We start from the raw sequence: 15,006 nt of genomic DNA, 5'->3' as shown, positions 1-15,006 counted from the left end.
TTTGGCTCACTATGGGTGGAATTATGGCACTGTTTTGGTTCAGCTCTATCTAAAGAGACACGGACCAGATTTGGGCCATCAAACTATTGGGCCACACTTCTGCTGTTTATCTAAGTTTATGTAATCTAAAAATCTCCCTGAAGCAACATGTGAACATTAAGCCACCACTTCTATCATTTATATCCATTAAAGTAGTGTTAGACTGCATTGATTATAGGTCAACCGGAACTGGGAACACATCCCATGACACCCAATGTACTGACTACTGCATAAGAAGAATGGCATCTAAGCTAATATTCTCTTTCATTCTTATTCCAAGGTCACCGTAGCCATATAGATCCAGTCAGATGGTGGATCAGCACTTAGCCATGACCTCTACAGCCCTGAATGTCTGTAGAGACCATGTCAACTAGGTGTGCCCCAGAGCCAGATCCCCTGTGAAGATCTCATTACCTCGACAACCATCAGCACAAGACCACAGGAACCAGAGTCCTCTGCACAATCTGACATGTGTTCCAGGCTGGAATTAAACCACACCATGTTGGTTTTGTCTGGTCAGAGGAGAACTGGCCCCCCGACTGAGCCTGGTTTCTCCCAATGTGTTTTCTCCATTTCTGTCACCGATGGAGTTTTGGCTCGTTGCCGCTGTCACCTTTGGCTTGCTTAGTTGGGGACACTTGACTGACTGCACACTATTGGAAGAGAGCTGAACTTGATGATGACATCACTGAATCATCAATGAACTGACATGAAAAATTACACTTTGTTATTGTCCTTTTGAATTATTGACAAACTTTTTTTCTGTTTGACACTGTAAAACTGCTTTGACACAATCAGTATTGTATAAAGTGCTATACATATAAAGGTGACTTGATTTGAAAATGACTATTCACTAAAAATATGGATACATAATAATTAAAAAAAACATTATTGACATCACAGATTCCCAATCCAAACATTAAAACAGTATCTTCATTTCTAATTGATCTTTTTGTTTTAACATTTTTAAATTTTATTTTGAAATATAGAATGAATCTTGTTGAAAAATTTGACATAATATAGTTGTATATAATGCAACATTTACATTCAGCCCATCAAGTTCATTTTGAAAGGTTTGGGCACCTCAGGCTCTGATGATTTATTTAGAGGGCATTGTTCATTTCCCCAACCAGTGAATCTTGAATCGACTCAGTGATGATTCGGTCTGTGTTTGTCTTCGCGTTGTTACTTGCGCCCTCCTCCATCTCGACCACCGCTAACTCCAGGACATGCATGTGTCAGGCTGACATAAGGACGAAGAGGTTTAACGTTTTCGATCGGTTTCAAAGAACAGTATCAAATCCAGACAATGGAGACCGTCAAGACGTTTAACGGCGAGGTTTGTATGATATTCATTTGTATGAATGTAGACACGATAAACTCGAGCGTAACGTGAGGCCGCTGTTGTCATAATGCCGGTGTTCTGTCGATTTGTGCTGCCTTGTCGAAAAATGCTACCGTAGCTCGAATCGATAGCAGAGTCTGTCGATTTTTGCTGCCTTGTCGAAAAATGCTACCCGAAGCGCGAATCGATCACAGAGAATGTCGATTCATTCTACCCTTGATATAATAAGTAAAAATTATATACAAGTAAAAATGACATAATTGTAAATGTACAATTATAAAATTCAAAGTTATGAGTACCTACTACATACGGCACTGTACTGTTTTTTTTTTAAATGGCGTGAAAAGTAAAAATCATCAAATATTCATATTTGACCTGTCAAAGCAAACCTTTCCTTGGTAACTGAACTTTATGAGTAGCATATTCTGATAGACCAACACGCCCTATCAAATAATGCTCCCAGTGCAAATTCACTTTATTTTACATCACTAAAGATATCGCAATGCTCACCGTCCGTCAACCGAAGTCTGGATGCCTAGATTTATGGGCGTGGCAACGCAGAACACAATTGTGAGTCTGCACATGCGCAGAACCAGTAAGTAGCACATCTCGATGGGTAGCATGAATCGACAGAACACCTGTTCCACGGTCCAGGCCGCATAATCACAACATTTAATATTTAAAAGTGTGATGGATACGTTTGAATCTTTGCGTGCACTTTTAACACTGAAAGATAAAATACTAACGTTACGTGCTCCTTAGTGTAGTTCGCTTGGCTTTTTCGTCACCTGAGTGGACAGCATGTTGACGAAAAGCAATTTAAGTAATATTTACGTATCTATAGTATTTTATCGCCTGTCTATATTTAATTATTTTACTATATGTAACTATCTTTAGTAATCGCGTTAATATAATATAAACATATAATTCATGTGGTGAGCAGTCTAACGTTACCTAGACAGCGTTCAGGGCATCGTAGGGCCGTTCCAAGTTTACAACGTTTTTCGGGATCACAGGCGCGGATAGAATCAGCACAAGAATGCTGCAGCACCGGGAAAGGAATGTGATGCCCTAAAATATTGTAATAGGCTTTGAGCCATGGCCTTTTTTTTAACAACTGGATTGCTAACAGCAGCAGACATTCAGTCGTGCTAGTGATCACACAGTTACGTTACACTCTTATAAAGGCTTTATTGACATCAGTAGCTCAATAAAGAACATTCCTTCAATTGAACAAAAGGTTAGGTTAATATATTCTTTGCTCAAAGTAAAAATGTTTCTTTTTAAGAGATGCTTACTAAAAGGTTGTTTTGGGGGACCCAGTGTAGACTCCCACTTCCCCTTTGAAACCTAAATTTTTGAGAGTGTAAATTGCTTTAATCTCAGTTTTATGATAGACTTAACTTTTAATTTGAATTAGGCTAGTTAATTGAGATCATATATTGTAGCTAAAATAGCTATTTGCATTTGAAATGGGAATTTAAAAACATTTTATGTCTTTTTATGTTAAGCAGTGTAAATCATATTTAAGATTTGTGAGTTTAAGTAGACAGTTCTTAGAGATTTTAATGCGTAAGATTGCAGTATTTCTTGTTAACTGTTATTTTATTAAAAATGTGAATTACTGACAAGTTTACATATATTGTAAATACACAAAGTCATTCAGCAGATCAGATTAGAATAAATTAATAACTTGGATTATAAAGATGGTTAAATTGCCATATTTTCTGTTTTTCAGCTGTACTCACTCAATGAATACAAGCCACCGATCTCCAAAGCAAAGATGACCAAGATTACAAAATCAGCAATTAAAGCTATAAAGGTAAGTTTGATAACAAGGTAACATAACATTACAACAGTTTGTAAATTCCCATTAATGGGAATGTTGTAGTCTTAGATTTATCCCAAAAACATTTTAAATTATGACTTGAGCAGTGCACAAGACAAGAATGGCATCATTTGTTAATTTCCAAAAAGACAAAGCGAGGGTTCAGAGTCAGACAAAAAGAAACATGAGTTGCCATAAAATAATAATTATTAAAGATGTCACTGTTACTGGACCTGTTAAAGGGATGCCACACAACTGATCAGGGTGAACATTTAGTAGATTGTATTACCACAGAGAGCTGCAGCTGGGAATCAAACACAGGTTGCTGGAGACATAGTTGCGCAACATGTCGGTCTAACCACAAGGCTATCAGCACCGACACATTATGATCTAATTTGATCAATCTGGTTGGTGTATGATGAACGTCTGTCACTTATTTCCTATTACAGTAGTTTAAAATGCATATTAGATGAACAAAGCTTGTTTGAAAAAAATGGTTACAGAGTATGCTGCTGTGGCAAAAGAGAATGATTTAAGCTGTGCAAAGAACAACAGCATTTTTTTTTTTTTACTGCTTGATAGATACTCAGCATAGAGTTTAATTGGTCAGTTGTTTTGGACAGATTGCCTAAATTTTTTAATACAGTTGAGAGATTTTTTCCCTAACTCATATCTGCATGACCATATTTAGTTGACATTCTGCACTTAACACAAGGAAAGATATTTGTGAACTGTAATATGGTTTATAACATAAAGTGGGGTATAAATATAAGTCCTTTACCTGTAATGAAAAATGAAATGCCACCTTGGCACACTTTTAGAGGTTTGTAATGAGTCTATTCCTTCAGAACAGTCAAAGTTAACATCTAAGGCCTTATATGTGCTTTATAAGTTAATAAAATTGATTTTTAAACTCCCATTGCTTCAAAACTATGGAGCAACCTTTTTTTTATTATGTAGGATATATTAAAAAAGAAAGCTTTAAAAAAAAAGTTTGTATTTTTTTAATAGCATTTCATTAGAGATGTACTTTTCTTTTTTCGGTCAAACAAAGAGTTACCTTTCCCACTCATAGCCTTAACCATACACTAGATTTATTTCAATCACATGAAACTTTCCACCACAGGTAGAAATATTAGTCCAACCACTAAAGACAGTTTCATAAATTACCTTCCTACACTTTTCAACTTTTGTATACACCTTTTTTTTTTTTTTTTTTAATTCAAATTAATCAAATCAGTCTTCTAGATTTTTCACACAAACCTTTGAAATAATTTTGCTGTGGGGCTGTGAATAGTAATTCGTTGGGTAACACTGACGTCTATCCACACTGTTGCTGTGGCCCTTTATTAAAATGCAGCTGTGTATTTGGGCTTCTTAGGGTTTGGCCCCCATGGCACAATAAAGTATTTTATTGTACTAAGAGTGATGTAATTTAGTCATAATAATATTTTTGGTAAGTGCTCTTTCTTTTTGAATGAGGTGGGTGCTTTCTGTGTTTCTTCTGTAAGTATTTTGAGTTTATTTCAAGATAAACAGAATCAGAAAAAGTTGCATCAATTTGATGATGTACTTATTTCATTTAAATTATGAGACAAACATAGTGCTTGCAGATAGAAAGTGCCCGCCTGCACACTCATCTGATAGGCTGTGATTTGTGATTCATTTAGTTGTGTATTGTAGCCGTTTTGTGTCTGGTGTGAATAGATAAATTGCTTGTCACTGGAATTTTATCACATAGTGACATGCTGATAGCAGTTATTATATAGCAGTAAAATGTCATGCACTTGATGAATTACTGTTATTACATAACTGGAAGTCCTTAGGTATTTTGTAAACTTTATCCTAAGCCACCCTAAACTTCAGTCTTTGACGGTCATAACATGCTTCCCACTATTCGTCTTAGCCTTGATCTCTTACTTTTCAATGTGAAATTAGTCCAGATATACCCGTGTGAAACAATGCTGCGCCACTGCAAAGAAAAAAAATTTATATTTTATTAGCTGACTTGTGTTGTAACTATTGCATAGTGAAGGCCGAAATTTGATATTTTTAGATTTACCGCCATTGGCATCGGCATTCTGTTTGGCTGTTCAGTGTAAAACAGGACTTGACAGGACTGAGAACACCAGTGCCTGAATGCAGACGCACTGCAGCTCACATTCTTGGACTTCATTAGTTCACTGTCTTTGCGTAATAGCTGTCTAATAAATTATCAGAAATGTAAAAAAAAAAAAAAAAAAAAAAAAAAAAGTAGTCAGTTTTACCGATTTTACACAATGTTACTCACCCACTTCACCCAACTTGTTTTTTTACAGAAATTAAAACTACTAAGTTTATTTAGGCAACAGATGCTACAATTACAAACTGAAAGCAAACTTTGCAACTGTTCTAACTACGGCTGTGTATTGGATTCTTGCCAATACACAACCCTTAATTTCTGTAAAAACAAGTTGGGGGAAGTGGGTGAGTAACATTGTGATTAGGGCTGCAACTAACGATTATTTTGATAATCGATTAATCTGTCGATTATTTTTACGATTAATCGATTAATCGGTTTATGTACTTATATTTTAGTTTTTTCCATTTTCCCCCCAAAGTAAATTATTAATAAAGGGTCTTTATAATTCAGCATAGATTTTTAAGAGATTTTAATAATTTTGCATTGTCATATCCTCATCACAAATATACCTGGAGTTGTTTTATTATGTGTTAGTAATCCTTTGTCGAACTCTTCTGCAATCAGAACACTGACCCATACTCTAGCAAATTTCACAAGGAGATTTCAAATAACGTTTTCACCATGGCAGTCCTTAGAGCTCCTAAAGTAGTTTAACATCCCGAACAAAGCTTATTAAGGAATCTTTCAGAACATATTTTCACGAAGAATAAGGATAAAACAGAATAAGATTGCAGTGCGTTGTATTTTATTATTTACTGGGAAACAGCTTTATAGCTTATGCTGTGAAATTGTAAACAATCCTTCGAATAAAGTGCCAATGGCATGAAACCTGAATGGAACTCACAATTTAAAGTAAAATCCATCAGAAGGTTGTCCAGAAAAAACGGACACACAAAAAACCTGCTGTGTGAAAAAGAGCAGTGAATACTTAGAAAAAAAAGTGCATTTCAAATATCTTTAAACATTTACCTCTCTCATTCAGTCATAATTAGGCTGCACGACTGAATTATGAACTGGTAAACGACAAACTGATCACAGAACATGTTTGTAAAGCTTTAAATGTTAACTGTTAAAAAGCAATGTTATCAGCTTTTACGACTAAACATTTGCAAACAACATTGTACTGGAGAATCTGCACAAATAAAAGGCTTAGGGGCCGTTCACATATCGCGCCTAAAAACGCGTGGAAAACGCTAGGCGCACCGCTTTCTCCTTCTTTCCAAAACGCTCGGGCAGAAGCGCCCCTGAGGCGTCTGCCTTTGCTAAGCAACCATGACGTGCTCTCTCCTAGAAGACGCGGAAATTTCAGCAAAGGATAAATGGATTTGCAGCTCAAAAAATCGATTGCAGTAGCTCTGCTACTAAATTTATTTCAAAATGGGAATCCATATACAGCTATGATCAGCTGTTCCTTCATCTTGGCTGAGCTTTTAACGTTGTTACGGGAAAGTATGAAGCTGATTATTTAGTTCTTGTCACATGACCCGCGGTGCGCTTGCTGCATTCTGAAAAGTTGAAATGTTTTTAACTCGATGCGGTGCGCACGCGCCTGGAAAAACGGGTGCGTCGCGACCGCGTCGCTTCCATTATGAGCGCGCATACTGCGCGCCTGCATTGGAAATAACGGACATGAGCGCGCAAAAGACGCGATATGTGAACGGTCCCTTAAACAGTTCAGTAGTGCAGAGTTTACAGGTTAATCTTCTTTTTTGAAGGCTCAAAATAAAGTACTCCCACATCCTGCTGAATGCTGCAGACGCAGTTCGGGAAGCACGTGACATAAAACGAGGCCAGCTATTGGCTATTCGCTACTTCTCCTGTTGTACTGGCTGAGTAAATCCTCCGGTGGCTCATTACTGCCACACTTTGGTCACCGCAGATTTGAAATATGCACGAAATAAGCCGCTTACGGCAAATAAATTATTTAGCAACGAATCGATGACTAAATTAGTTGACAACTATTTTAATAATCGATTTTAATCGATTAAATCGATTCGTTGTTTCAGCTCTAATTGTGATACGATACGTATCACGATACAGGGGTTGTGATATGATGTTGTGTTACATTGCGATACTGTTAGCAAGGCGATATACTGGGATATTTCTTATTTTAGGAATAGGATATATTTTTAGAAAAGCTGTCATTAAGAAAAGACCGCCATATGCAAACCTTAGCAATAAATAAATGAATGAAAATTGTTTAACCAGAACACACTGGGTTCTGCATTTGCAATAATCAGTCCCTGTGACATTTCTATGTTATCAAAACACTTTTTGTGCAGTATGAGTAATAGGGAAAAATATATAGTGCTTTCAGGATTCTAAATGTTTAATATGAATAAAATGTATTTTATAAAAAGACCATATATATTTTTAGACCCTGCTTTAAAGGTTTACAGGTTAAGGTTACAATTGTAACATACCATGTTATAACATTTTGATCTGAACAAAATAACTACATATGCTTAATATAAATGAAAAATAAAGTGCTTACAGGATTCCTAAATAAAACAAAACAATTGTAAAACAATAAAATAAATACAGATGTTGAATCTATATATCCGAGTGGAATCATCTAAACCGCATCACGAGCACCGCCACCAAAATGAGAGAAAGCTGCAGCCGCCCTGCGACGCTACTGCCTGCTGCACCCTGCGTGAGCCTCTTTCCACAGGACGCGGTAGAACCGAGGCGGCGCCTGTGCCACATTCCTGTGGTGGACGTTACCACAAAAGCCCAAATGACGGCACACTTTAGCTTTGTACACAGACAGGAACTGGGACAATTATTTCATCCTCCATTACTAGCAGCGAACTATATTAACGCTAACATTAGTGGCCTGCTCTAATATCGATATTCCTTTTTTGAGAATCAATACAGTATCATCAAACTAAATATCACGATACTCATGTGTATCGATATTTTCTTACACCCGAATACAAACTAGTCAGTGTTTTTATATCTGGAGTATTCCTTTACATTCTTACAATGCAAATGTCCTGCATCAGACGGACAAATCCTCAACATTTATATTACAAATGACTAGGTGCTGCAAATGTTTCCAAAGAATTTCCTTAACAGCATGCATTTTGATGATTTAACGGTGGTAAAATGAATAATTACATGAACATATTGTGGCGGGAGGAGCACAAGACAGACACAGTGGGCGTGGCGTCAGGCCTCGGGGAGGCTTTTATTAACAGAAAATCAAATAAAACAGGGGATAAAGGTGGCCAAAGGGGAAGAGTGTCCAAAATAAACAGGGAATCTGGTGTCCTCGTCGTGCTGTGGGGTTCATGTGGGTCGGGCAGTGTTCATGGAGGAAGGGTCCAGGTAAGGGGCGGAGTCCGGTGGCCGCACGCGCTCCCCTCTTCGGTCCGGGGCGCGAGGGGCGGCGGCTTCCTCTAGCGGCCGCATCACTCTCGTTGGTCACGGCGCTGGTCTTCGGTCTCCCGAGGAGAGGCGCGTTGGGTTTTTAAACAGCGGCGGTGATAAGGCTCCATTTCCTTCAGGTGTGCCCCATCACACGCCGCCAGCCCTGACTCATCCAGCGCCCCTCCTCTCACACACCCACTCCAGTCGGGAGCCTGGTGAAGGGCGGCGATTTAGGACGGGGTGCCGGTGACAATCAGGGAGGAGGCAGCTGACTCGTCACAATATGCATGATAAAATTTTCCTCCTATGGAAATGTTAATGCTAGTCAAACGCCATAGAATTTGTGCAATCTTGAAGTGTCTGACATGGATGTTGCTCAGACAGGACATGATAACATCATTCATAGAAATAACGCTGATTACATACAGTACAGACTTAAAGATAGGAAGCTTTATTTTCAAGATGATGCATGGTGAAATTTGAATTTAAATAGAGCACTTTAGTAACAAATTAGAAATACATTTCTGATACTAATACAAGATATATGTCCATGTTTAATATTTTCTGCATAATTACATATACATAGGTGAGTATATTTTGTATTGGATCAGTACCTTTGTCGGCAAGTGCACAGCTCATAGACCCACTTAAATTATTTCAATATATATTTCAATATATAAGACCAAAAACATTGTAGGTAACATCTGAAGGAACAATTAATTTATATTCACATATCCTAAAAACGAATCCTGTATGACTGATACCCCTCAAATAGTGTGTGTTTTTATTTATTTATTTTTGGTCAGTTTTTTGGCAATATATGTTGATATCTGTCATGCAGCTTATTCAGGGCAGTACTAAATAATAACAATAATATTAATAGTAATAGTAAATTATTTTTCTTATTTTTGATCATAAAATATTGTTTTGAATATCTGATGCATCAAGTGTTGAACAGTACTTAAGATTTATAAAATGGTTATAACGAGTTTTTACAGCATCTAAAATAGCAATTATAGCTGTTTTGGCCAATAAACTGATATATAAGGTGTTGATTTGAAGACTGTATGTAAGATTTTTGTGTATATAGTTTCAAGCACTGTGGCAGTTATGTGTATTGTGACGTGAGATAATAAAGGATGGCTTCAGTGCTTTTTTCCCCTTTGTTAACCTATAGCTAAAGGTGTTTGTAAGAAATATGCTGTTCCAGCTCTACACACTGATATTGAATGCAGTCAAAGGCCCTGTTTCCACCATTCGATCTGATCACAAGTGGTCAGCGTTTAATAAAAGTAGAAAAATTTGGTGATCACACTGCCTTGCCCAAATCAGCGATTGTAATTCATGCAACACTTAGCCCTCCTTGCAAATGTAATTTAGGGTGTTATATAATGAGAGGGAAGGGTCTTAATTAAATGAGGTCATATTTAAGACATTAATAACAGGTGTAAATGTAACGATTCGTGCACCAGTGAAACACAGGGAGACGAGAGATCCAATCGCTGGTATGTTTATTTGAGGTATGTCCATAATGGGGAAACGGCGGCTCCCATCCGAACCCCGGGTCAACGGGAGGCCACAGTGGAGATCGCTGCCGGACCTCCTCTCGATTACTCACTCCTGAGCGACCTCCCCTGGTTCCACGGAACACTACCAGGCGAGTACCCTCAAATCCATTCCTCTCCCGCTTGATGGCTGGGGAGGAAATTGGAGCAGACATACCGCTGGATCTCTTTGGATGGAGTCCTTCTATAACGATTCGTGCACCAGTGAAACACAGGGAGACGAGAGATCCAATCGCTGGTATGGTTATTTGAGGTAATCCAAAAATCGTCGTCAAACATGCCAGGGTCAAAACCAGAATGCAGTCCAAACAAACAAAACAAACAAGGAAGGGAACAGGAAAGGAAAGGGAACGGGAACTCAGAATATGAGAAATGAGGAATCTCGGGGAACGAGAAGACTGGAACATCGAAGGGTAAGGACTCCATACAAACAACAGGGAAAGACAGGTATTTATAAGGAGGCTAATGACAATAGATTGCCTGCACCTGGTGCAATTAACTGGAGTGCAATTACTGTGAAGACAGGACCAGACTAGAGGAATTATAGTGCCTATGGTGAAGTGCCTAAGGGGAAGTGAGCCCACTAGTGGACACCCAGGGAAACAGAGACTGACAGTGTGACATTACCCCCTCCTCCACGGAGCAGCTGCCAGATGCTCCACCTGAAACCAAGGGAAAACCAACAGAAAAGGAGACTAGGAGGGAGGTGGAGCGGCGGAGGACTAGGGGGAGGGACGGAGGGCCAGATAACATGGTAAAACAGAGACAAAAGGACCAGGTAGAATGGGGTGACAGAGACAAGACAACCAGGTAAAATGGGGAGACAGAGACAAGAGAAATGCAACACAAAACAGGGAGTTTTGGAAGGTGGAAGGTGGTGGACCGGTGGAGGATCAGGGGAAGGGACGGAGGGCCAGGTCCAAAGGAGGAAACAGACAGAAAAAAACAAAAACATAAGTCCATAAAGGACATCACGTGACGCCCACCAGGGCGGAGCAAAAGACCACCACAACCGTGTGGTCAGGGCGGAGCAGAAGACCACCACCTCCGTGTGGTCAGGACGGATGCCCCCCAGGGAGGAGCAGAAGACCACCACCACCATGTGGTCGAGGCCGAAGGGCCCCAGGGAGGAGCAGAAGACCACCACATCCGTGCGGCCAGACCAACGGGAGGACGAAACTCTGGTAATCCTATGGTGTTTCTACTGGATTCCAGAAGATTGGTGCTGACTTGACTCTGCTCATGAAGATTATTGGTGACTTGCATTTGTTCATGAAGATCCCCGGTGACTTGCATTTGTTCATGAAGATCCCCGGTGACTTGACTCTGTCCTTGAAGATCACCAGTGACTTGACTCTGTCCTTGAAGATCACCAGTGACTTGACTCTGTCCTTGAAGATCACCAGTGACTTGACTTGACTCTGAAAGGTCAACGGTGACTAGCCTTGTCTCTGGAAAGTCCATGGTGACTAGTCCTGACTCTGGAAGGTCAAAGGTGACTGACCCTGACTCTGGAAGGTCAACGGTGACTAACCCTGACTCTGGAGGGTCCACGAGCACCTGACTCGACTCTGGAGGGTCCATGAGCACCTGACTCGACTCTGGAGGGTCAACAGGAACTAGCCCTGACTCCGGAAGGTCAACGGTGACTAACCCTGACTCTGGAAGGTCAACGGTGACTAACCCTGACTCTGGAAGGTCGACGGTGACTAACCCTGACTCTGGAGGGTCCACGAGCACCTGACTCGACTCTGGAGGGTCAACCGGAACCTGACTCAACTCTGGAAAGTCAATTGGCACCTGACTCGACTCTGGAAGGTCAACAGGAATCTGACTCGATTCTGGGGAATCAACTGGAACGTGAATCGACTCTGGAGGGTCGACCGGAACCTGACTCAACTCTGGAAAGTCAATGGGCACCTGACTCGACTCTGGAAGGTCAACAGGAATCTGACTTGATTCTGAGGAATCAACTGGAACGTGACTCGACTCTGGACAGTCAACTGGAATTTGACTCGACTCTGGAAGATCGACAGAAACTAGCCCTGACTCTGGAGGGTCAACGGTAACTAACCCTGACTCTGGAAGGTCGACGGTGACTAACCCTGACTCTGGAGGATCCATGAACACCTGACTCGACTCTGGAGGGTCAACCAGAACCTGACTCAACTCTGGAAAGCCAGGGTCAAAACCAGAATGCAGTCCAAACAAACAAAACAAACAAGGAAGGGAACAGGAAAGGAAAGGAAACGGAACGGGAACTCAGAATATGAGAAATGAGGAATCTCGGGGAATGAGAAGACTGGAACATCAAAGGGTAAGGACTCCATACAAACAACAGGGAAAGACAGGTATTTATAAGGAGGCTAATGACAATAGATTGCCTTCACCTGGTGCAATTAACTGGAGTGCAATTACTGTGAAGACAGGACCAGACTAGAGGAATTATAGTGCCTATGGTGAAGTGCCTAAGGGGAAGTGAGCCCACTAGTGGACACCCAGGGAAACAGAGACTGACAGCGTGACAGTAAACTATTGTTTATTTTAATTAATATTATGGCGAGAAATATTCATTGACATTTTTTTCCATGACTTTCCAACCTTGACATAATTAAACACTAACTATATATCAACATGCAATATCGTTGATGAAAAAGGCAATAATAAAATGTCACTCTATACTCAAAATGCCTCCATATCCTTTTAAATAAAACAAATAAAAAAGAGAACAAATATAGACCTCCATAAGTTTTCAAGCTTGGGGTTGTCAGATGTCAAGAGTTTAAATCCCCCTTAAATGGACACATTTTCTTTATAACCTGCCAACTATTCACACACAGTCTTTTTTGCTCAAATGAAAGTCTTACGGCCAATTCATGATCCTTCACATGGTCGTTCCCACTGTTTGCTGTGACTCAATTTGCCATTAACAAACTAATAAATGCAAACATGGATATCGACTAAGCTGTTTGTGATTCAGGTTGCTGAATGAATGCGCTTATACAACCTCTGTGATACAATGCAAGCCACAAAGTCTATTTGTAGTTTTAATAAAAGGACATGAATTTAATTTGGAATTATTGGACTTAATATTACAAAATGTAAACGTTTTGGCTTTAAAGATAAGCTTTTTGGGTTTTACTTGTTGAACTGTTACATGTGATGTAGTTTTTGGTTATTATAATGTAATAAATCAGGAAACTAGAGATAGAATAAACCATGTGTGCTTATAGGTGAAAGTGCAAAAATTTCTGATTTCATTTCTCAAATGACAACAGTCATGATCAAAATCACTTTTATAATTTTGTGTAAAATAATTGTGATTATCAGTTTGACCATTTATGCTGTAATGGCTAAAAGTTTTAATTGACTAAAACTAGACAATCCTTTGATTTATATATATATATATATATATATATATATATATACAGGGCTCCAAACTGCGACTAAAACGCTCGCATTTGCGACCATAAATATTAAAATGCGAGTGAAGTTTTTGCTGAGGTTACGCGACTAGGCCTATGTGTTTACATGCTATCTCTTAAAAAATTGCATGTAATGCCTTTTTTCCTGATTGTTTTGCATTCACATCTTTTGTTATGTTCGCGCATTGAGATAATGCGCATCGAACAGTCCTCATCTGCCGCGCAGCAGCGCTGACACACACCTGATAAACGCGCGAGAGAGAGAAATGATGGAGACTTGAAGAGAAAGTGCAGAAAAACAGCGTCTATTTCGTTCATAACTTGAACAAACTACAACAGGTAAAGCTGTCATCTGTGTGGATATTGGCAATATCGTTAACAGTTCTCATTTATAATCATAAGGCTTCTTCTTAACAAGATCTTAGTCCATGCTGTGTTCTGTTAATGCATGAACTTCATTATTTGAAGTGCACTTGGCGTCCAGTAATCGCAAAAAGCTTTGTGCTTTGTTACTTGATAATTTACAAAGTATCAGCTTTAAAATTATTCCAAATTCATAACAAAATTCAAACAATAAATTCAGTTTTGGTGCTCTTTAAGGGGCCGTTCACATATCGCGCCTAAAAACGCGTGGAAGACACTAGGCGCGCCGCTTTCTGATTTTTTTCCAAAAGCCTTCGGGCTCTTGCGCTCCTGAGGCGTCTGCCGTTGCTAATCAACCATGACCTGCTCTCTCCATGAAGACGCGTAAATTTCAGCAAAGAATAAATGGATTTGCAGCACTAAAAATCGCTTGCAGTAGCTCTGTCTACTAAATTTATTTAAAAATGGCAATCCATATACAGCTATGATCAGCTGTTCCTTCATCTTGGCTGAGCTTTCAACGTTGGTACTGGAAAGGATGAAGCTGATTGGTTGGTTCTTGTCACATGACCTGCGGTGCGCTAGCGGGATTATGAAAAGTTGAGATGTTTTTAACTCGATGTGGTGTGGGCGCGCCTGGAAAAAAACGAGTGCGTCGCTTCCATTATTAGCACGCACGCATACCGCGCGCCTACATTTGAAATAACGAACTTGAGCGCGCAGAAGACGCGACATGTGAACGGCCCCTAATGCGGCAGGCGCGATCGCGAGTAGTGCCTCAGTTCAAGCAGCACGTGAACCTATCATACCTTGCTCTTTACTACTAGAGTACATAATGAACATGAATTAACATCAAATGGTAGGCTATTTTATAAGAGATTCTA

The 15,006-nt window shown here is 39.6% G+C and overlaps 1 protein-coding gene across 1 annotated transcript in view; it reads left to right on the top strand.

The window, feature by feature from the left end:
- Window positions 1-1,348: 1,348 nt before the first annotated feature.
- The window catches only part of LOC132111952 (SR-related and CTD-associated factor 8-like), an 88,560-nt gene continuing 74,902 nt past the window's right edge, over window positions 1,349-15,006 (top strand). The window contains 2 exon segments of the mRNA XM_059519554.1: window positions 1,349-1,378; window positions 3,123-3,206. Coding sequence (XP_059375537.1) covers window positions 1,349-1,378; window positions 3,123-3,206 — 114 coding nt within the window.

Source organism: Carassius carassius, chromosome 31 (genome assembly GCF_963082965.1).
Source record: "Carassius carassius chromosome 31, fCarCar2.1, whole genome shotgun sequence".
Lineage (NCBI taxonomy): Eukaryota > Metazoa > Chordata > Actinopteri > Cypriniformes > Cyprinidae > Carassius > Carassius carassius.
This window is presented reverse-complemented; position numbering and strand designations above follow the sequence as displayed.